This window comes from Amblyomma mixtum, chromosome 3 (assembly GCF_055824585.1).
Source record: "Amblyomma mixtum isolate Tamu chromosome 3, ASM5582458v1, whole genome shotgun sequence".
Lineage (NCBI taxonomy): Eukaryota > Metazoa > Arthropoda > Arachnida > Ixodida > Ixodidae > Amblyomma > Amblyomma mixtum.
The window spans coordinates 39,532,031-39,552,053 of NC_143014.1; the positions used below are offsets into that span (position 1 = coordinate 39,532,031).

General features: G+C 50.0%; 2 protein-coding genes and 1 non-coding gene across 3 annotated transcripts; 2 read left to right on the plus strand and 1 right to left on the minus strand.

The window, feature by feature from the left end:
• Positions 1-674: 674 nt before the first annotated feature.
• On the minus strand, positions 675-758 carry TRNAL-UAA (transfer RNA leucine (anticodon UAA)). Its single transcript has one exon. It is a non-coding gene; the product is annotated as a tRNA-Leu (tRNA).
• Positions 759-1,256: 498 nt separating this feature from the next.
• On the plus strand, positions 1,257-1,981 carry LOC149349768 (importin-7-like). The gene is made up of 2 exons (XM_089576823.1): positions 1,257-1,656; positions 1,787-1,981. The coding sequence occupies exons 1-2, from the start codon at positions 1,257-1,259 to the stop codon at positions 1,927-1,929; spliced, it is 543 nt and encodes a 180-aa protein (XP_089432949.1). The 3' UTR covers positions 1,930-1,981.
• An 8,004-nt stretch (positions 1,982-9,985) lies between these two features.
• LOC149349769 (importin-7-like) lies at positions 9,986-10,712 on the plus strand. Its single transcript, XM_089576824.1, has one exon. The coding sequence runs from the start codon at positions 9,986-9,988 to the stop codon at positions 10,454-10,456; it is 471 nt and encodes a 156-aa protein (XP_089432950.1). The 3' UTR covers positions 10,457-10,712.
• Positions 10,713-20,023: the final 9,311 nt, after the last annotated feature.

Consider the following 20,023-nt stretch of genomic DNA (forward strand, 5'->3'; position numbering starts at 1 on the left):
AAGTGAGGATGAGGCGGGTCCGCCCGTACGGCTTTTTGAACACTGGTGTCACCTGTGAGTAGCTCGGGAGTCCCGAGAGTTCAATGAAAAGGGTAGCATGCACGCGTAAAAATTACTTCGAGATACCTTTAGGCTTTTAATCTGCAGTCATGTTTTACGGCGCGCGGTGTGTAAATATTAAAACGTCCTTGCTGCCGCAGTAATAACTTTTATTTTTCTTTTATGAACAGGATTTCACAGGTAGAATTCATGGCCGCTTTTCAGTGGAGACGGAAAGCAAAACACCTGTTTAGTGCATAGTATATGTTAAAAGACACGACGTGGGCTAAACCAGTATGCATTTCCTCAGTGCCGTTTCTCAAAGCCTGCAGGTGTGATTATGGGAGCACACATAACGATCTTGGGATAGACAACTGCAGAAGAATCGAACGAAGCTCCTTCCGGACCCGCAACTTCGAGCCCGACCAAGGCCTAGAAGCGACGGGTCAGCCAATTTTCCCTCCTGACACCGTGCTGTGCTCTTGGGTGCCTCATCTGGTTGCTCCATTATAAAGTTGTATCCAACTGCAGGGGAAAGAAAAAAAAACAGGGCAGGACAGGGCTGCATAATAGACATGTGTATTAGCGTGCTGCACGTACAGCGTTCACAGTAGGTCAAAAAACAAAAAAGATATTGTCAGAAGTGGGGTTCGAACCCACGCCCTCTTTCGAGGACCAGAGCTTAAATCTGGCGCCTTAGACCGCTCGGCCATCCTGACAACGATGTGGCCGCTTTTATCACCATATATTCACTCTGTGCAGGTGTACATGCGTACATGTACCTGTCCAGCTGAGATTTCACATACTTGGTGAGTTATATTATGCACTGCGGGAATGAATCCGCCTGTGCTCTCCCTGTAGCCTCCTCCTTGTCGCAGCGCTGAGTGCGACCGAGCTTAAATGGACCCTGAAATTATTTCGAAGGGCATATTATAGTGCAACAGATCTTTAAAGATTGTTTTTGTGGGTATTTTCCCGCCGAGGGAAAAAGCGCGATCCCTGCGGAAATTCGGTTATCGAGTCCGAGGAACGCAGCTGTGCTGTCAAGCAGAGAGCAGGAACCCAGCTTAATTATTCGCTGCGCCTTTATTATTCCACGCCTCGGGGATCCGGAGACAGAGGCTGAAAGAGGAAGACGAATACCGTCGAAGCCCGGAGCCCAAGGCGAGCGTAGAAGAGGAAGGCCGGGCTGTTAGACGTGTTCGATGCGGACCAAGATGACACTGACGACCAGGGCCAGGAGTGTCCGGCGAGAATTGCGTGGCGCGCCGTTTCCGCCATCCTCTATCAAGGAGTCAGAGCGTGGCATGGAGTCGACCACAACGTTCCTCGACGAAGAGGAGCGCCCTGTCAATGAATACCAGGTCTCTAAGGAGGTCATGCGAGGCATCCAGAACATGGACCCGATGTTGTTTGGTGCGCTGACGTTGGGCCCGCAGCCCATCGAGCAGCAGCGGTCCACACACGAAGTCAAGGTGCTGGCCGACCCGATGAAGGCCGCTGCAGAGTCGAGCCGGATCGAGAAGAGTGGTGGATACGTGTTCCAGAACCAGACGGTGCCCCCATCGTCCAGCTCTGGTGGCACACCCTTCTGTGGGCCACACGATGTGTACCAGCGTGCGTATATTCTTTGTTTATATCGTTTTTCTTTTTCTTGCTTCATTTTTATTCTGTTCGCTGTAGCTTTTTTTAGCGTTCCGCCTTTCCTTGCGCGGGCTGATGTTCCGATGACATATTTTCCATGCAGAGAAGGCCTCCACACTTGCACGCTGCACCATGGAGTCGCGTTTCGACAAGCGGCTAGCACGACTACATGGAACTGCCGCGTTCACGGACTCCGGCCCCTGTGGTGGCGCCCACGGCGCCACTGCGCATGCTCATTCATTGTAATATGGATTGAAAATCGATTGACTAATGAAAACAATCTGCACGACGCTGTCAAGTATTTGTATGCTCTCGTTTTAATTTAGGAATTGCGTTTAGCGCTACATTTCACCTTTCTTTGCCTACAGGCTTCTGTCCGTTCTTCAGTCCATACCTGAGAGGTATTAGCGGAGACGTATAGGCTCCCAAAGCATCGCCGGGTGGCGCTGCTGCGCCTGATGTGCAGCGCCATCTATGGGAGAAAAGTAAAAACTGGGGCGCTGCTCGCTGCTCGCGCTGCTTTCACCACGCTTCTTTGCACGCGCGCTCTCTTGCACGTGCGCGCGCCCGCGCTGTCGCGATGTGTCGCCTGCATGAGCCACAATAAGATCGTTCAGACTGACGCGCAGTACTGCAATGCAAACTTAATTAAAGGGGGGAAACTGATTAGTCGCGTCTACTGTGTGGAGCAGACGGTCGACGATGAGGAGGCCCATTTGACTGTAAAATGCGTTTCTCGAGTGAGTATTAAGGTCGTACTGTATGACATGTAACTAGAGGTAAGTCCACGGTATAATTATATGCTCGAAATATGCGAAGTACTATCAGCTCTGAGAAATAAAGCGAGACACTTGTTGATCGTAGTTGTCAGTTGTTGCATGCGATGCGCAAGGCGATCCACTTACGTGCGAGTCGAAAGGACATGCGACCAGGCAACAGTTCGTCAACATTCTACTCCACCTTGGGGGAACCCCCTAAACATTTGACCACCATTGTTCACACTTGCAAGTGCGACCTGCGGGTCGCCTTCTTGCTTGAAACGAAAACTCTCCGGAATAACATTGCTTGCGCGCTTTCGAGAATTTCGTCTGCTTTGACCGCGTCTCCTGCACTCGCGCTCGGTGCGATTCTCAATGCACTACGGTGACCAGGAGGATGTCGTGACGGTATTGATGTGCACCGCAGTCGTATAAGCGTCATGATGACAGCGACAGCGGCGCGCTTCTCAGGGCCGGCCTGCCGACCTGTTTGCCTGCCGCCGCCGTCAGAAAAATACGCTAATATTGTTTGTTCGCGTTCATACCAAACCCTGGAGTAGAGCAACGTCAAAAATGAATCATTTTTGAGGATCGTTGGCCAATACCGAGCTGCTGGTAGAAGCGATAACTGCGATACAAGCATATTTCTTTTCCAAAGCCGCTTTGCTGATGCCCTGTGCTGCTCGCCTGTTGTCACCTGGCTCCGCAGTTAAAGGCATCACGGAAATCGATCACGTCTTTGTTTTATTATGTGACGGTGAACATAGTAAAACGGTGACGCGAGTAGCACCTTTATTACAGCGCTGGCCAGTTCCGAAGTGCCCTCAGCTGCAGCATCGATGCGAAATGATTAGGCTTAGCGACGACTACGGCAGCGAGGGAGCAGCGCAGCTCGTCGCCCGGCGTGGCCGCGGGCGACGTCGTTGCCGAAAGCTCTACTGTCCGCGGACGGCGTCATTGCCAAAAGCTCCACTGTCTCGCCGATTAGTTCAGCGGCTTGCGACTCGCAGTCGCAAGGCTGGAAAATCGAGCAGCGAGCGACTTGCCTGCGCGTCGTCTGCCACTTTTTTCGTGCATGGTAGGGACAGACTCACTGGCTCTCCGAAGAGCGCGGCCGCATACTCGCGTGTTCGCGGTAAGAGTGTATCACCGTGTACATACGCTTTGGTTTTTACATTACGGCCTTCGTACTACCTCCTTTTTGCTTCGCCGAGACCGCGTCTGTCAGCGCGAAGATTGCGCCTCGCGCGACTCTCCCGTCGCACGTGCACACAAAGCTAGCAGGGCGTCTGCTACGGCGCCGCCCCGAGTTTCCGCTGCTCGCCGCTGCGGCGCTGGCGTCGCGCTCCCAAACTTGAGCTTGGGTTCCCTATACCGGTTTTCCTGGAGGTCTCCTACGCACGCGGAGTGACTGGGCGGGGCCGCTGCGCGTGCGCAGGAGGCGTCGGGTAAATCTGGTATACGTGAACTGGTTTGGTTTGGTTTATGGGGTTTAACGTCCCAAAGCGACTAAGGCTATGAGAGACGCCGTAGTGGAGGGCTCCGGAAATTTCGACCACCTGGGGTTCTTTAACGTGCACTGACATCGCAAAGTACACGGGCCTCTAGAATTTCTCCTCCAAAGAAATTCCAGCCGCCGCGGCCGGGATCGAACCCGCGTCTTTCGGGTCAGCAGCCGAGCACCATGACCGCTGAGCCACCGCGGCGGCATACGTAAACTAGTATACCTATCCGGTATGCTATTCAATTTGGCGGGCACTTTGACTGTCTAAAGTGCGTAGAGGCGAAAGCGTTCTCCGCACAACTTTGACTGCCCCTGTGCTCTGTGGCACTGGTGAGATCACCGCTGGATGACGTCACACTCATTGGATGACTAATTACTAAGCAATGACAAATTACTAATCAATGGCTAATTACTGATTAATGACTAAATACAAATTAACTGCTAATTAATGACGCTTCAGCTTCGCCTTTAGGAGTGGAACGCGACAGCGTGCTGTGGCGCTGTCAGGGAGTCCGCGGAACGCCACCATCCGTTCGGCGCGATGCCTTGCCGTTTGAACGCAACGCTTTTTGAGGAAAGGAAATGGCGCAGTAATTCTCTGTCATCTCGGTGGACTACTGAACCGCACCATACAGGAAGGGAGGAAGTGGGAGTGAAAGAAGAAAGAGAAAGATGGCCTGTAATGAAGAAAATCAAAATTGTATTTGAGGAAAGCAAATTACGCAGTAACTGTCTCAAATATCGCGGTGGACACTCGTCAATCGTTTGTAGAGGAAGGGACGAAGTGGGAGTGAAAGAAGAAAGAGAAAGATGGGCCGTAATGATGAAAATGAGAATTGTATTTGAGGACAGGAAATTGCGCAGTAACTGTCTCGCATATCTCGGTGGACACCCGTCAAAAGCATGACACCTCTACTGACAAGCTTCTGCTGACAGCCTTTTGTATACAACGTTGAGGCCTTAAAAACGTCTAATGACTACCTCCAACTGCGCCACTATCACTGCCGCGTGCAGATGGAAGGCCATTGAAAGAAATAGATGCGAAAGAAAATATTGAGAAAAATAGGCTTGTCGCAGTAACCACGTCCGCCCGAGCGATTGCTGGTCATAGAAGCTTATGCAAAGGGGAACCTGGTCATATAATGGATAGCTCGCAATAAGTGTGACAGTTGCAGTAGAAGCATTGCTGAACAGTGACTTTATGGACGTACGCACCGAAACAATGCGGTATAGCAAAGATTGATGTAAAATACACCCTATGAGAGATAAATTTTATTTCTTTATGAAGGCATAATATCCTCTCGAGATGACCAAAGAGACACTCCTTGAATCTTTGAAAGCGTGGCAGCTTTTTATGCTTTAGGAACGTGCAGTGTGTCTTTCTTTGTCACTCGTTCTCGAAAGCGCGTTGACGTAAATGTTACGCCCCAAGCGAAACCATAGCAACGAGATGGCGCCAAACTCAAAGCCGTGAACTAGTTTTTCGGGAGTGACCCAGGCCAAATTTTGGCAATTACCCGGGCCACATTTGGAGGTCGCCATCGTGTCAGGCACGCTCAATTATGGTTACACAGATCTTGGTCCAAATCGCCAAATGTCGAATTTCGTGGGTATCCCGCACCAAATTCTTGCTTCTTGGCGTCGCAGTTGCTATGGCAACGAGCAATGCACAAACAAGATGCACAAGCAAGGTTTTTGCTCGGCTCTGACGATTGTATGAGTGCTTTCATATTAAAAGTCCAGAAATATGCTTGTGCCAACAGCGGCGTCTTCGTTCCTTGCATATGCCTGACCGACCCCAAGAAGTACATGAAATTAAAAAGAAATTCTTGCGCCGAGTGGCCGATAACAGCCGATGATTCTAAGCACCCATATTGTACACGCTGTGCCTTCGCTGGGGGCTTGCAAGTGCATCTTGGAAAATTGAGCGCAACAAAGTGACGAGTAGAAAGGAAGAAGAAACAGACAGGCCCTCTCATCTTCCTTTGTACTCGTCCCTTTGTTGCGCGGAATTTTCCAAGATGCTCCTTTCCAACTCGCCCAGCTCAGCGTAATCGGGCTTGCAAGTGACCTTACGAAACCAGCGCCTGCTTGCACGAAGCTAGTTAGTATAGTTACGGGTCTAGTCTTATATAATAGCAGCCAAGAACCGCTCGCTGGATTTGAGGGAAGGAAAGGCGCATAACGGGCGGACTTTGTCGGCGGACACCTCAACCGCACCGTGAGCGAAAAAAAAAGCGACTAAAAGCTTCAGTTGCCACCTAGCGCACGTGTTTGTCATTTTAATCGTTCGAGTTTCTGGGTTGTTGTGATGCAGAAATGAGAACGAGTAAAATGACAAACTCGAGTGCTAGCTGGCAACTGAAGCTTTTGGTCTATGTTTTCTTTTTGAAGCGAAAAGCTTCACTAGGCTCGTGAACACCGCGCTTCGCGTGAGCCGCACTACAGATTTGCCACTGCTGCGCATGCGCGGGAAACCAAGTGACGTCACGCGGAGCGCAGGTGCCGCTCCTGCCGCAGCCGTCGTCACCGCCGCGCGCTAACTCCATCGCCTGACCTTTCACCATGGAGGAAAAAAAACTCCTTTTTTAAAGAGCGCTGCAAGGTGTCCAACGGAAATACTGCATCCTACAGTGGAGGAAAATTTGGCTTACGGTTTCCGGTTTCCGGCATATGAGACAGTCCACTCACCATGGCAAAAAAGCCCTTTTGTCTCTATTATAGGTATACACCTTGCTACTATCATAGGCCCTATGTAAGAGCACATTATCAATCAAATCTTTTTACGCTGCCAATTTCCTTGCAGCTCCAAGTGGGAAAAGTTATTACAAATTGCAAAGGTGGTGAGATAAATGACATTGTTATCTACACGCCTATTTCAATGCCCCGGTATTTTCCAAACTTGTTGAAAAACTATTACACGAACGAATGGGTTCATTGACAACCAAGCATTACATCATGACCCCCTGTCAGTCTGCGTTTACAAAAAAAAAAAAAAAAAAAACGTTCGCAGCAAGCGCTTTGGTAGTGGAAGACGAAATCCTTCTTGGCGCTTTTGAGCATTAACTTAGAATTTTCATCGACTATTCAATAGCGTTTGATAGAACAGGTCACGCCTCATTATTAAAAAAATGGAATATTGTGGTTTCAGGGGTATTTTCCGGTCTGTTTTCAAGTTAATACCGCCACAAAGGGTGCGCATAAAAAACTCTAGCTCCAGCTTCAAACCATTACTACACGGTTTTCCGCAGCGATCCGTTCCCCGGCCGCTGCTTTTAAATTTAAATATGGGTTTGGTTTACGGGCTTTAACGTCCCAAAACGACTCAGGCTGCTTTTCAAGTTATATATTGGTTTTGTTTATGGGGTTTAACGTCCCAAAGCGGCTCAGGCTATGAGGGACGCCGCAGTGGAGTTTTGCAAACTTTCTCTAACAGTGGGTTTTATGGCACGCTTCCGTTACTTTCAACCAAAACAACTTAAATTTCTGTTATACAAATCCCATTTCGAATCCACTTTAGCGTATGGTTATTTTGAATGGGGCACAATGACTGAAACCAGCTTGTCCAAAATCTATTGACTGCGGAAAAAAGCTGTAGGAATCATTTCTATCCAGTGGGCGCCTCAGTCGCGCTTTGAGCTACGTGGCGGTATATGACAGGGAGATGTGCGTTGCGTACATTGGCGTTTAAAACCTTGCGGCAGAAACGCGGCACTTGTGTGGGTTGCCTGCCAAAGCAAGAGGAAATGCCTCTGCTGCTCACCTGCTCAGCGAGGGTGGGCAGGTGGGCAGCAGAGGCATTTCCGAATAGTGAGAGGCTGCTCGGGAAGAAAAACCCGGATCGCAACCCAACACACGCTACTCGAGTAACACCGATGGCAGCACCTGCCATAGACGGGCAGTGGCGCATCGCTTGACCCCTGCACCACTGAGCCAGGGAGTGGTATAGAAAGACTCTTAAGGATCTATCAATGTGCAAAATGACCAGTTCTGCATATATGGGTAATAACCCATTATCGCTATCCGAACAACTGTCATCCGTGAACTTTGGATCTGAACAACGGAACCGAAGTGAAGACCGAGCTGCTTGCGAACCTGATTCGCACTTGGGCTAAGTACGCAAACCGACCATCATTTTTTAAAACCAGTCTTCGGAAAAAAAAAAAACAGTGTCTCTTTCAATTCACCGATTATCCGAGAAACATTCGAAAACTTAAGAACGAATTGGATTCGTTCTCAGTATAGTTTTGAACATGCTTATTTCATTTGTTAGACGAATGAAATAGAGGGGTATTTGATTCGCTATTAAAAAATCTCGCGTATTGACACGCGCCTATCAAATGGCCCTCTGACGAAAAGATATATGTGTTGCTTCAGAGGCGCTTGGGAAGGGAGTCGGCGTTACATGTTTCTCAAACTAGTAAAGTAAAGATAACTTAGGAATCGTACCGTTTGTAGGAGGTCTTTCTGGACTGCCTAACATTAGAGATGAGACACTGCAGACTTTCACCGCTATCCACATCAGGGAGGTAATCTTACGAAGACGGCGAGCTGTTCTGCTGCAGCATCTTTGCCACTGTACGCATAGATGCAGTGTTGATTTGCCGCATTGACGACTTTATAAAGGGGCTTTATTTACTCCGCAAGTTTTGATCTCGATCATTGTGCTAATTTACTGAGGCGCACGCCCACCATTCAAAGATCGAATCAGCCGTTTCAGTGAATTGGTTGTGCGGCTCGGAATTTTTCTGTTCGTACTGGAGCAAGCAATGCCGGTTTTATAACTAATGGCTGTGTTCTCGAAATCGGAGCCTGGAGACACGCCCCAGGTGCGACGGGGCGTGTATTCGATTTTAAAATACCAAAAGCTGATTTTAAAGGACCCAATTTTTTGTTTGCAACCGAAAGCTTGGTGTCCAAATCCAGCGCGGCTGCGTTAGAAACACCGAAAAAAAAACAACAAAAGAAAAACTTCATCACTGGAGATACTTGTAATCTTGCAGTGTTGCAGGACTGCTACATTCCTTGTGTGCTAATGTTTACGTGCTTCTGTGCTCTTTTACGCACGTATGCGTAACGCGCCGGCATGCTACGAGTGCTGCCTCTCTTCCACTCTAGAAACCTTGATGCATTTAACAATAGCTAGACTATGTATACCTCTATGTGGCCATGGTGGGTACGAGGGTACCGGTTTAGTAGGACCGCACAGCATCTTTTTATCTCGTTTTATGCGGGTTTGAGTATAAAGTTAAAATTACCAGTTTTTACCAGCCATACCACGCTATTGATTCTACACGGCAAGATATCTTCATTTCAACCATGATCCCGTAAAGAACATCGCGAACGACATGACAGGATTGAAAAGAAGGGGTGCGCAGGCCAAACGCTGACCAACAGTGAAAGCTCATTCCGCTTAACCCGGGAAATGTAAGCAGACGAAAAGGTGACATGTAGGGAAAGGGACAGCAAAGCAGGAGCGAAATCGGCAAAGGAACACAAGATCTTTCGAGCAAGACGGGAAGAGATAGATGGAAACAATTTTTATTCGTTAATTTGGTGCAAAAAGAGGTGGGGGGGGGGGGGGGGGCTATAGCCCCGCCAGGTGGCCACGAGCCCTTGGCGCACGGCGACCCCTTGGGCTCGGTGCACCGCTCCGAGAGCTACAGATCCATCGAGGGACAGGCATGAAAAATGTGATTGAGGTGACCTTGGGGAGATAGAAAACATCTCGCGCGTATCTGTCATTCTCAGAGATGAACTTCTTTAAAAAAAGACTGATCAAAAATACGCTCACGCCGCCCGACCAAGGGAAAAAGCGCGATCCCTGCGGAAATTCGGTTATCGAGGCCGAGAAACGCAGCTCTGCTGTCAAGCAGAGAGCAGGAACCCAGCTTAATTATTCGCCTCGCCTTTACTATTCCACGCCTCGGGGATTCGGAGACAGGCTGAAAGAGGAAGACGACTACCGTCGAAGCCCGGAGCCCAAGGCGAGCGTAGAAGTCGAAGGCCGGGCTGTTAGGTGTGTTCAATTCGGGCTAGGATGAGACTGACGACCAGGGCCAGGAGTGTCCGGCGACAATTGCGTGGCGCGCCGTTTCCGCCATCCTCTATCAAGGAGTCAGAGCGTGGCATGGAGTCGACCACGACATCCCTCGGCGAAGAGGAGCACCCTGTCGACGAATGCCAGGTCTCCAAGGAGGTCATGCGAGGCATCCAGAACACGAACCCATTGTGGTTTGGTGCGGTGACGTCGGGCACGCAGTCCGTCGTGCACTGGAGGTCCACGCAGGAGGTCAACGTGCTGGCCGGCCAGAGGAAGGCCGCTGCAGAGTCGAGCCGGAGCGAGAAGGGTGGTGGATACGTGTTCCAGAATCAGACGGTGCCCCCATCGTTCAGCTCTGGTGGCACATTCTTCTGTGGGCCACACGATATCTACCTGCGTGAGTGTATTGTTTGTTTTTATGCGAAAGTTTCCCTAAGGGACATCGTGCTTCGATCACCGGGTGCCTAGTTTTCACCTTCAAGTGACCTTGAGCTTCGAAAGCAAAGGATAGTCGTATAACTGGCCGCCTGGCACAGTGGACAGCTTGGTCGTGCTTTAAGCTACGAAACCAACGGAGCGCGAGCTTGGAAAGCAAAATAAAGGCGCATAATTGCCCTCTTGGAGCAGTAGACACCTAAGCCGTGCTTTGAGCTGCGTGGCGGTAGTGAGAGATCTGCGTTGCATGCGTTGGCATTGGCAACGTTGTGACAGAAACGCGGCGCTGAAGCCAGAGACCTCTACTACGCCACCTCTTACTCTGTTTCTTCTTTCACTCCCGCCTTTCCATCGAGATCTGTGAGACAGATACTGCGCCGTTTCCTTTCTTCAAAAACCAATTTACTGAAGCCATAGGCCGTCGGCGTTCATTGCATTCATTGGCGTTGGCGTTGACAACGTTTTACACTCAGGTGACTTTAAGGAAAGGAAGTGCACATAACTTTCTCCCTTGGTAAGTTGACGCCTGAATCGCTTTTATAGTTACGTGGGGGGGGGGGGGGGGGGGGTGAGAGAGAGATGTGGGCTGCATGCGTTAGCGCTGATAACTTTGTGGCAGATACGCGGAACTGCTGGAATAGGCCGCAGCGTTCACTGTGTGAGCAAACTCTCGCGATCAACAATTAACTGCAACCTGCCAGGGTGGCAGGGTAGATGCGCTGCCTATCCAGTGTCTGGAGCGCACTCAACGTTACAGACGCCAAGCCGCTTATAGTTGCCCGATACGCCATAGCTTTCGCTCTCTAATCAGGTTGAGCAGAGTTTAATCGCAGCTAATTTTTTCCTGTCTTGCTTCATTTTTCTTCTGTTCACTGTACCTTTTTTAGCGTTCTGCCTTTTCTTGAGCGCACTCATGTTCCGGTGACATTTTTTCCGTGCAGAGAAGGCCTCCGCACTCCTGCATATCCATGGAATCGCGTTTCGGCAAGCGGCTGGCGGAACCGACTGAATGGAACTGCCGCATTCGCGGACTCCGGCCCTTGTGGTGGCGCCCACGGCGCCACTGCGCATGCTCAACCATTGAAATACCGATTTTCCACCAATAACTAAATAGCGGAGAAGGTGGAGCGAGAACGTTTCTAACTTTCATTTTACTACTACACTGTCGCTTGCTGACACTAGCTGCGCTTGATTCTGCAGTGCTCTGCAGTACAATGTTGCCAGTTTAGCTGCTTAAGATCACAATGCGCTCATAGTTTTGATAAAGTTCTCTTTCAAATGTTCTGTCTGCAGAGTCATTCACTGTGACGCACATTATGTGGTGCAGAGACCCACACGTGCTCAATTTCATGTGCATTCGTGTTCTGAGTCATTTCTGCTGTCCGCGGTTGGCCACACACGCCTGTGTGTCTGCGTGATTCGTGACGATTTATGTACACAAGTACACACCATCCACATCTAGACCTTCCATATGAAAGCTGCCGCGATGTCAGGCAAACAGCTGCAAGGGGAATAAACACGACGTCGCGATCATCGGCTTGAGGGCCACCTTTGAGGGGCATTCGTCGCTTCGTTCTTGAATTGGATCTCTATGAGGGACATCCATAGCCAAATATTCGTGCGATGGCCTGCCGGACTAGAATACTTGTCTGTAGGCGATCCGGAAAGCGGGCGATCTCGAGACGGTAAGGTCCCGTGATGCAGGCGCGGCTGGCTCGTACTTTGAGTGTACACTTTGACAGGTAAATGTCGGGACCACTTTTGCATTGTGGAGGAGGGCGTGAAAGTTTCGCTCAGCGGATCGAGACAACCGTTTTTGTGCATGCCGATGAAGTCAACAAGACAGCGCGCGATTGCAAAACAGAGAGGTCAAAAGCCGCGTGTTCCATTTTATATTGCTTGTAGGTTCAATATCGGGACATCCAAGGAGGCACTTTATAAAAATAAAGCGTAGATACAGTACAATGCCATCTAGCTTTGCTTGGAAGAAGGTGATTTCTTCTTTCTCTGTGTGCTTAACACTGCGAGCCAGAAGTTCTCATTTGATGTCGATCATCATCGTTATTACAGTGATCATCATCCAGATTACATTCACCGGGTTGCCCGCTATCCCTACCCACCAGCCACTTCATTCCCGACTCTGATCATTAGGAAGCTTCAATGCTCAGCCTCCACCCGGAGACAGAGATCAAGCTCCTCCAGCTGGCTGAAGACGCCGCCGCTGCCCAAGGGATAGCGGCCGTCGTTTCACCGGTGTCGTCCCATCTTGCTCAGTCCGTTTCTTAAAGGGACTATGCAGTAAATTAATTGAGATTACGTAAAGCAGAAGAGAGATAGGCAATCCATCACTCGTCACCCCAGCGCAAGAATTTTTGAGCTAGCATCGATAACAACGAAGGTATAGGCGATTGAAAATCACGCTCCTCCACTCCCCCTCAAGTCGTACGCGCGGGGCACCATAAAAAATAAAGAAAACAGCTTCGGGGCTGGGCACCGCCCATGAATAGGTCATTCGCTGACGTTCGGTTTACGACTTCCGGTTGTCGCACTTCCGAGGAGCAGCGTGCGTCGGCAGGCAGCGTCTCTCCGGTCTTTGCGCTTTTTTGGATTGCGGCGCGCGTCGGATTTCTTTGCTAGTTAGCAGAATAGACCCGGACCTCGAGGCGCGATTGCTCGCTGTTACGGCCGCGATGGGCATCTAGCCCTATGCATTCACGTCGAACGAGCGCTGGGTTATAGTAGTAAGCGTCAGGTGCGAAGCGTCGACCGCAAACGCGGAGTCTTCGGCGGGCGTGCGACGCTGGCAGTCCGATGCGCTCCATCCAGGCAGCTCGCTCACGCACGTCTCTAGGAATAACATGCCTGAGTTCAATACCTCGCCAGTCACTGGGTTTGCAGACGACGACACAGCAAGTCGTATTCATCTTGGGCGGTCGACAAAGGCGCTGCAAGTGGCTCCCAAAATCGGGACAGAAAGAGGCGGCAGAGGTAAATTGAAACCATATGCGCGAAGTCAATGCCCTGGCTCGCGCTTGCCCGAGGGGGTCGCGCGGCGGCTCGAGCAGACGATTTTCACCGCTACCGGAAGTGTGCCCGTGACGTCGTAGCTGCCGCGGCTCGAGCGAATGACAGCGTGTGGTTGCCTGACGACGTAATGGGACTAGTGACGTCTGTTTTCCCGACTTTGGTTTTAAAATGGGTCCCTACGAAGACACCAAACGGCCCGCGAATTTTAAAAAACACGATTTTTAAAAATTCGTAATAGATTGCCGGCTCAGTTCCGAAGACTCATACTTGGTGTGAATGCTTCTGACCATCACTTCTAACATTTACAAGCGGTTTTTAATTCTTTGCATAGTCCGTCTAAGGGCCCGCTCTTTTTCCGAATATGAACTACCAACTATAGCCCGTTCTACCACGCTTGCGAGTTTAAGCGGGGGGCGGCTTCGCGTCGCTCCTCTGTATTCTCTAGAAAGTTTTACCACCGCCGGGCTGGACAAAGGCGTAGTTCTGTCAGTGGTTTCTAATTACCCCTGCGTTGCGCCAGCCGTGACTGCCCAGCACCAAAATAAAACCTGATTATTCCACTTAAACCTCTGCTGCCGTCGACTACATTTTGGTTCCGTTGGTTTCTACGTCGTCACGCTAAGAGAACATCGGTTCTTTATTGTGCGTATTACGTGGCCTGGCCAAGGCGATGTTTTCGTGGACTGACTGACTGACTGACATCTCTTTGCATCTTTCTCTCCCCAAATCCCTTCCCCACGCAGAGTAGCAAGTCAGCGGATTTAAACGCCGGCTAAATTAGCTGTTATTCAATTAAAGAAGCCCCCCTCTATATATCTCAAAATGCTGCCGCCACGGCCGAGATCCAAACCGCGACCTTGGGCTGATCAGCCGATCAGCATACAGCCGCGGAGCCAGCTGCTGCAGGCAGCTTTTGCTCTTTCATGCACGCTACTCTCCCGTCTTTCTTGTGGTGGATGCTAATCACAGGTCTGGAGCATTCCGCCTGCGCCCGAGAGCGCCTGATTTATGCACACGCCCCAAATCTGCACTTGGGGCGGGTGCACAAAACAGAAACAGCGGAGGGAATCAGTGCAGACGTAACGTCTGCTGGTGTCGTGTTGCATTGCCTGGGGAGCAAAATTCGAACTGCCTGCTCTCTTGTACCAGGGCATGGGCTTTCTTTTGCTTCGTCGCCTGGTGCAAGAGAAAGGATAGCAGTGGAGCAAAGGGAAGTGCATGTCATGGTACAAGAACGCGGACGGTTCGAATTGGGCGCTTTGGGCATTGCAACACGTCATCAAGGAATAGAGTTTGCTCTGAACTTCCGGCGCAGCTCATGCGCTCTGTTTCAATCTTGGGGGCAAAAAAAAAAAAGCTCCAGATTTTCTCGCGATGGAGGACTTCAGAGAAAGAATTTATGACGCCGTCTGGTCCATAGCTGCGCATTCGGAAATGCCTGTAACCACAAGACTGTGCTAAATAAAAAGTTGTTTTGTAATTTTGAGTTAATTAGCTCATAAGCATGCTTTTCAAAATGATTGGCGTCCGCGACGGCCGTCAGTTTGTTCTCGAGAATATGTGCTTTCTCTATTTTGATCATCCTATCTAGGGGATTTTTCGAAAGTGTTAGCTTAGCACTCTCTCACTGCAATTTTTGTAGAGAGCTAGATTCACCCGACTGCTGGACATTGCACGCTTTAGTTTTCCTCGTACTAGTTTTCAGCACTACCATTCTCACTTTGCCTACTCAGGTCCTCAGCTATCTGCTGCAATTCAAACTGTGGGCAACTCAGCAAGGTATAATGTCATTAGCAAATCTGATATGCTAAGGTATCGCCCATTACCACTTTTTTCTGCCTTTATCCAGTACAGTGTTTCGAATACCTCCCGTGGACGTGCATTGAGCAACAACGGGAAGTTTGAGTATCCCCGCCTTACACCCCTTCTTACTGGTATTTTACTGCTCCGTTTTCAGGACTGCGGTCACTGTGCAGTCGTCCTCGGTGTTTTCCGGAACGTTCGCTCCTGCTTCCCCGTGCCCTGATTGCGCAGTGCTAGCGTGACTCCTGATGTTGCAGGAAATGAAGTGCTCTTTCGTCGTTCATTGTCGTAGTTGGGTGTTACAGAAAGTCGAGGGCGTGGGGGGACATCAGTGGTCCGCACCCTTGCCCTCGACTTTAGACCACAAAATGGACGTCCTCGAAGCCGGAGAGCGTGTTGCCACAATGGTTTCACACAGTTCATTTAGTTACCTATCTATTTTTTTTGTACCGCGCAAATTTCGTCCTAAGATTTATTACTTGAGTTCGTGAGTGATAGTGTATCACACGGCATTAACGGACAATTTTCTTCCGTTATTATTCGATAGTGTTTTTAGAGTGACGAGTGCTGGTATGGAGCACGGCGTCGGGCGAGAGAAGTCATTCCATTTGGCCGTTGTATGGGCGAAAAGAAATATGGGCACTTATTCCTTTTTTTGTCGCCGGTTGGTAGCTTATACAGTGGCGGGATTTGAAGGTTCAGGCTCCTTTCTCAAGCCCGCTACCCAGCAAAGCCGAGTATTAGACCGGGGGAAAGCTGGTACCCGTTTGAGGAAACCGGTGGGCACAATACGCTATCGCGCAATTTGTCTGACAGCGACAGCTGAGTGTATGAGGGTGCAAACATCGATGTAAGTGATTCGCGCAGTGCATCTCACCCGCAGAAAAGACGTACAGTCGACAGTCTAGAATATTTGTACTATGTGATCACTAAGGAAGACAACGCAGATGCCTGTCTTTGTGCAATATTCACTTCGAATTGCATATTACATGACGACAATCAATGCCGCGTGATCGCCAAAGTGCAGCGCGACGGAGTATATGGAACCCAAACTGAAGTTTGCCGTGTCGATTGCAGCGCCGTAACACACTGCATAGCGAGAGGAGCAAGCAGTTTTGGGGGCGCTCTTGGTGCTATTCCGCGCCACCTTCCTGAGCTTATTGGCGTGAGCTTTTGCGCTCTGTCGAAGCCAAAAGTGGTGCCTGTCAGCTATCTGGGTTATGTCTACAGACGCGAGACAAATAGTGCTATCAATCAAACGCGGTCTTCTAATCGTTCAGAATGTGCTCTCGCGTTTGTAGCGGTCCAAGCGACTGACGGCAGCAGTTCTCTAGGCACCTAGTGGAATAACTGCACTGCCTCCTGGGCAGCGCAGGTTCCCTACACGATGCTGCTACGGGACGCTAAACACTTCTCCGCGATTCATTGCGCACGCTTTTGCCTATATCAACGTGAAAAGATATGTCCGATCAGCAGGAAAGCCAGCGTCCGTCGCGCGTGCATGGCGCGAAATTCCCCAGTGACGTCACCATGCTCTCACGTGAAGTCAGGAGTAAACGATAAGATACACGGTCTGTCCTGAAAGTAGTAGGACTGATTTTTTTTTTAATTTTTATTCATGATTAGTATTTTTCAAAAGAGCACCCTTCCGCATCTGCACACTGCTGCCAATGAGTTTTCCAGTTTTCGTACGCCTCCAGGAACTCCTGGACCGGAATTCTGTATAGCTCCCTCGTCACGGCCTGTTGATGCTTCTCCTTGAGCGTCGACTTTATTCTCAGGAATAAAAAAAAGTCTGGCGGGGTCATGTCGGGGCTCTAGGGGGGGGGGGGGGGGGGGGGGCGAGGCAGCGTTGCCACCTTGTGCTAGGCAAGATACTCCATTACGAGGAACCCTGTGTGGCTCGGCGCGTTGTCATGGTGCAGCCGCCATTTGTTGCCGATGGCTGAGCGGACACGAACAATGCGTTTTCGCAGTCTTCTGAGGACTTCCACGTAAAAAACTGCATTAACTGTTTGTCTGGGTGGTACGAACTTTTTGTGGATGACTCCATGTCGATCAAAAAAGCAAATGAGCACGGACTTTTCCTTCGATTTGCTCTATCGCGCTTTCTTGGGGCGTGGGGAAGAAGGAGTGGGCCATTCTGACCTCTGCCGCTTGCTCTCCGTGTCGTATCGGGGTCCTCATTCGGGGTCCTCATTCGGGGTCCTCATTCGGGGTCCTCATTCGGGGTCCTCATTCACGTGATGTAGAAGATCCTGTCAGATCGCTTTCCGGCTGGGCTTTTGCTCCTCTGACAACACTCGCGGCACCAACTTCGCGCACACTTTCGTGATGGCTAAGTTTTCTGTCACGATCTCAAAAACTTGGATTTCAGGAATGCTAAAGTCATTAGCAATCATTCTGATACTCATCCTGCGATCACTGTTAAGTAAATTTTTCAGCAGGACACATTTTCGTTGGTCTTCCTGGTCGATGAGCGTCCGGAGCGGTCGTCGTCTTCCACTCTTTCCCTACCTTCTTAGAACAACTTGAGCCACTCAAAAACACCTGATCTACCCATGGCAGCATCCCCGTAGGCCTCCTTAATCATGTCATGACTCGCTTTGCCCGTTTTACCAAGCTTTACACAAAATTTGATCGCGTATCGCTGATCCAGTAAACACTCCATGATTCTGCGTGACGAGGCGTTTCGACAGGGGTCCACAGTACAAGAGACCTGCTCTCTTCAACGGCCGAGAGCAGTCTGCCGATTTTCCCCAGCGTTGCCAATATCCCCTTTCACCGATCCTGCGCGCTCAGACAACCTTTCGTCCACCCGTTCACCCAGGAAAAAACCAGTCCTACTACTTTCAGAACAGACCCTGTATATCGACGCCTACAGCGAAGGAGAAAATTTCCTGCCAAGGTGCTGGGAATGGAACCAAGTACCGTCAGGTAGCGAGCCGAGCACGCAACCCGTAGGGCTCAACACCGAATGGGTTCCGAAATCGCGACTTGCGACTCGGCGATCATCCTACAGAACCGACTTGCTTCCCGAATAGAGGCGTACCTAGTGTATGCGTTTCCTTGCGAGTATATACTAATCAGTAGGTGTGTGATTAGAAAGGAAGGAATATTTAATTAACCTCGCAACAGAGCTCACGATGAGAAAATGCTTTAGCGTTCAAAGCACGTAAGCAGTCTTAACCGTTTTGATGGCTCCCTTCACCTCAGCTCAAATGTCCGTAATCGCTTCTGCTGACGCCCTGATCGAGTTTGGTAATGGTATCAACGCGATGGTCTACGGGCGCCATTAAGTGGGTGAGAAAGTGAACGAGTAAAAATTTGTTAACGTCTCAAAGCGGCACATGGGGACTGTGCACACTGTAAACAGAAATGTGTAAAAAGGGAGTAAAGTTGTCCTCTACGCACACCCTATAAAGAAGGGCGTGCGCCAGAGGACATCTTTACTCACCCTTTACTCCCAGATAGGTGTATTCGTGTTCAGTGTGCGAGGGACACCGTATAGCGGAGGGCTCTGGATTAATTTCGACCTACTGTGGTTAATGAATTTGCTCTGATAACGCACGGCACGCGGGCCTTTCTGGGTTTCGTCCCCATCGAAATACGGCCGGCACAGCGGGGATCGAACCCCCGACCTTGGCATCAGTAGCCGGACACCAAAACCACTCAGCCATCGCGAGGGGCATAAAGTGCGGGAGCCGTGACGGCATGTCACCAGACGCCGCAGCTAGGTGGAATCCTACGGCGGCATCACTGGCAGCTGTCAGGGTTGAAAGAAATGTGAAGGTTCCTCGCCGTGCTTGCGATTTAATCTTTGCCGACAGTTGGGCCAGTGTGTTTTTCACGTATGACAGTATCACCAACGCGCGAAAAACAGAAACTATACAGTAGGGTACAACTCAAGAACGAAGCAGCAGATGCCCTTCAAGGGAAGCCCTCCAGCCAATGGCGTCGACTTATTTTCATGGCGTCGCGGTTAATCCCTGGTCACGCTATATCATGACAGGGGATTGACCATGGATTAACCGCTACTTTATGAAAATCGGCTAACGCCAATGGCTGGGGCAGAGGTCTGCACAGGCATAATCCAGAGGCCCGAGCCTGGCCCAGGCCCGCGACTTGAATCCAGGGCCCTCTAAGTTATCACTTTATTGTACTTGGCCCGGTCCGCCAAGCTCGGAGTGGGCTCGGGCTCGTTGCCGCAGCAGCACAAGAGGTAAATTGCTCACTGCATGGAAGGGGGTTCGTATTATGCAGAAGTTATAAAGTGGCCAGAAAATGCGCTGAAATCTCCAAAACGCTTGAAGAAATTCGTTTGCTATATATTAAAAGAAGTAAGGATGAGGTGGGTCCGGCCGAACGGTTTTTTCAGTAGTGATATCATCTGTGAGGCCGCTTGGGAGTTCCGAGAGTTAAATGAAAAGGGTAGCATGCACGCGTACAAAATTGCTTCCAGTTACCTTTAGGCTTTTAATCTGCGGTCATGTTTTACGGTGCGCGGTGTGTAAATATTAAAACGTCCTTGCTGCCGCAGTAATAACTTTTCTTTTCCTTTAATGAACAGAATTTTACAGGAAGAATTCATGGGCGCTTTTCAGTGGAGACGAAAAGCAAAACACGTGTTTAGTGCATAGTATAATGTATGTTAAAGGGACACTGAGGAGAAATTGAAGTTGACTTGCATCGACAGAATACCAGCTCCTGATTACAAAAACGCCATTCATACTGACAACAAAGCTCCTGTAACATAGAAAAGAGCAAGAA

Coding starts and splice junctions, on each gene's coding strand:
- LOC149349768 (XM_089576823.1), top strand. CDS start 1,257: ATGACACTGACGACCAGGGCCAGGAGTGTCCGGCGAGAATTGCGTGGC. Junction 1,657..1,786: donor GCCACACGATGTGTACCAGC/GTGCGTATATTC, acceptor TTTTCCATGCAG/AGAAGGCCTCCACACTTGCA.
- LOC149349769 (XM_089576824.1), top strand. CDS start 9,986: ATGAGACTGACGACCAGGGCCAGGAGTGTCCGGCGACAATTGCGTGGC.